The 3,451-nt window shown below is 36.9% G+C and overlaps 1 protein-coding gene across 1 annotated transcript in view; it reads left to right on the top strand.

The window, feature by feature from the left end:
* The window catches only part of LOC106874528 (guanine nucleotide-binding protein G(i) subunit alpha), a 79,824-nt gene that overhangs the window by 65,700 nt on the left and 10,673 nt on the right, over positions 1 to 3,451 (top strand). The window contains exon 5 of the mRNA XM_014922293.2: positions 2,747 to 2,904. Coding sequence (XP_014777779.1) covers positions 2,747 to 2,904 — 158 coding nt within the window. The remainder of the gene's footprint in view (positions 1 to 2,746; positions 2,905 to 3,451) is intronic.

Genomic DNA, 3,451 nt, shown 5'->3' on the forward strand with positions numbered 1-3,451 from the left:
ATATATACATATATGTATATATGTAGGTGTGTCTGTCTCGAAGAGTGTATATATCTTAGTGTGTGTCTACATTGAGTATGTGATTATATTCAATGTGTGTGTGTATGTGTATATATATATATATATATATATGTGTGTGTGTGTGTATATACATACATACACACCTGTGTTATAAGGACGTATGTGTATACATAGATAAATATATATATATGTGTATTTGTGTGTGTTATGAGGGTGTATGCGTGTCTGTCTGTCTGTCTGTATTTCCATGTTTCATGGATGTGTGTTTACATGTGTGTGTTTGTCTGAGTAACTATGCCTTTATGCATGTAAGCAGCTGTTTGTGTAAAGGATGTGTGTGTGTGTGTGTGTGTGTGTGTGTGTGTGTGTAGGTGTGTCTATTTATCATGGAAGTGTGTGATTGCCAAAGAAAATGTGATTATATCTTAGTGTGTGTGTATGTATACATATACACATAGCACTATCTTTGTCCCCACCGGCATCACCATGTAACATTCGCAATCCATTCCACCACAAACTATATTTTCACTTATTTCTTCATTATATTCTTAAAACACACTTTTTCACTACACCTTCAGGAAGATATGGGAAGAAAAAAACGCTTACTCAGTGTGTGTGTGTGTGCGTGTGTATATCTCTCTGTGTGTGTTATGAACCAAATATTGTTCTAAATGTTGGAATTTCACAAAAATATTTTGAAATATTTTACTGTATTTTACAGAAATCAAAATATTTTGTTTTAGAAGAGTTATTTATGAATTAGCGAAAAATGGAAACTCCTAGCTGAAACATTAAGTCTATATATATATATATATATATATATATATATATATATACTTTAAAAGAGTATAATGTATGTATACATGTATGTTTGTATTTGTGTGTAGGTATGCGTGTGTGTGTGTGTGTGTGTGTGTGTGTGTGGCATTTTGCAAGTGCATTTGGCCAGTGATGGTCTTCCTCAGTCACAAGTAGATAGACATCATATATACACACATACACACACACACCTACAAACACTCCCACACATTCTCATAAATTCATAATTGATAGAATGTGAGAGGAAATGCCTTACCATACACACACACACCTATTTCTTGTTCATGTCTTTTTATGTTCAATGAACTTATAATTTTTTTTGCTAACTTTTCCGTTGTTTATTGTTACTATTGTTGTTGACACCTGCCACACTGTCGTCATCATTATCATCATCATCACCATATTATGCCTGTCTTACCTTGCTTGTATAGGTTGAGCTGGGTTGTCACCTGCTAAAATACCTGAGAGCTCTTTCTAATTTTCATTCAAAGCTGCTGGTTTTCAGCTGTTCATATCTTAATCAAGATCCTCCACCCTAATTAGTCTTCCATCCTTGTGAGATTGATAGATACAGTACCAGTAAAATAGTGGGAGCTAAGTTCTTCTCTGCCTCTGTTCTTCTATCTCTCTCTCTCTCTCTCTCTGTCTCGGAACCAGTGATATTATACTATCAAGACAATCTTGTGGAACCCTTGCAAGATCTCTTTGTCTAGTAACATTGGTGTTTGAATTAGGTACAAGGCTAGAAATTCGTGAAGGTTAAGGGAAGTAGTTGACCCCATTGTTCATCATCATCATCATCATCATTATTTAACATCCATTCTTCATATTGGCATGAGTTGGACAATCTGACATGTTGGGCTGGCATGTTGGAAGGCTACACCAGACTCCAGTCTGATTCGGCATGACTTTTTCTATGGCAGGATGTCCTTCCTAACACCAACCACTCCAAGAGTGTAATGGGTGCTTTTACGTACCACTGGCATGGGTGCCATTTGCGTGACACCAAAGCGCCTTTTCCTGCCACCGGCACAGGTGCCAATTTGTGTGACACCGGTATCTGCCACGACTGCAGTTTTATTTGACTTGGTGGCTCTTCCTTTCAAGCACTGTCGTGCATGAAATTTGTCACTACTTAATTGCGGCCTTATTTTATGGGCTGTGGAGTAGTGTGGCTGAGTGGTTAAGAGTATTTGGCTCACGATCATAAGGTCATAAGTTCAATCCTTGGTGGTGTGTTGTGTCCTTGAGCAAGACACTTTATTTCCCATTGCTCCAGTCCACACAGCGGGCAAAAATGAGTCATACCTGTATTTCAAAAGGACCAGCCTTTTTCATATTCTGTGTCATACTGAATCTTCTTGAGAACTACATTAAGGGAACACGTGTCTGTGGAGTACTCAGCCATCTGCATGTTAATTTCATGAGTAGGCTGTCCTTTGATAGGGACAACTAGAACACTTGTCATTGAAATCAGCAGAGTGCCAGTTATTTTCTGTCTGCCAGAAGGATGAACAGGCAAAGTTAACCTCAGCTGAGTTTGAACTCAGAACATAAAGAACCGGACGAAATACCACAAGGTATTTAGTCTGACACTATTAACAATTCTCTCTGGAAGTGAAGAAAGGTTGTGTAAGAAACTAGCAAAACCAACATACCACTAGAACCATTCAGGAATGGTCTGGTATGTGGTACAACACAGAATGGTAACACCAAATAAATTATGATAAAATTCATTATTTTCCTCAATTATTCCAAATTCTCCATTATTTTCAAAATTAATTGAACCATGTGGATGTCATATTTAATTAGAAACATGTTAATTAATGGGTTAAATTTTTTTTTATATATATCTTAATTCAATCCAAATTTCATTGTTTTTCTTCTTTTCTTTTTTTTTTTCCAGAATGATGCCAAAACTCTCTTTGAAATTTCGCAAAATTCTGATGAATGTGACATGACTCCAGAATTATCTGCTCTCTACATGAGGCTGTGGAGTGACCCTGGAGTGATGTCTTGTGTCGCTCGATCTCGAGAGTACCAACTCAACGATTCAGCTCAATAGTAAGTTAGCACCTCTATTCTCTATCTATCTACCCTGCTTCACCCTTTGTTCACTTCATTTATAATTGTTTGTTTCATGTTTATTTTCTTACTTTTTCCTCCCCCAAATATTTTCCGTCAATTTTTCTGTTTGTTTTTCGATGGAAGCTTTTAGTTAAAATCACTGCAACTCTTTCGATACCAGCCATCACAAGTTCTATGATTGCCAACTTCCTGTTTTGAAATAATGTAACCCAAAACCTTCCATCAAAATTCCATGTTAATTTATCTGCCAAAACACCAGTTGAATAACGACAAAGTTATTTTCCTAAATTCCTCATTAGTTTCAAAATTATTTAAAACAAATTCAAGCGCAGGTGTGGCTGTGTGGTAAGTAGCTTGCATACCAACCACATGGTTCCGGGTTCAGTCCCACTGCGTGGCACCTTGGGCAAGTGTCTTCTACTATAGCCTCAGGCCAACCAAAGCCTTGTGAGTGGATTTGGTAGACGGAAACTGAAAGAAGCCCGTCGTATATATGTGTGTATATATATATATATATATATAT

The sequence above is a fragment of the Octopus bimaculoides genome, chromosome 15, assembly GCF_001194135.2.
Source record: "Octopus bimaculoides isolate UCB-OBI-ISO-001 chromosome 15, ASM119413v2, whole genome shotgun sequence".
Taxonomy (NCBI): domain Eukaryota; kingdom Metazoa; phylum Mollusca; class Cephalopoda; order Octopoda; family Octopodidae; genus Octopus; species Octopus bimaculoides.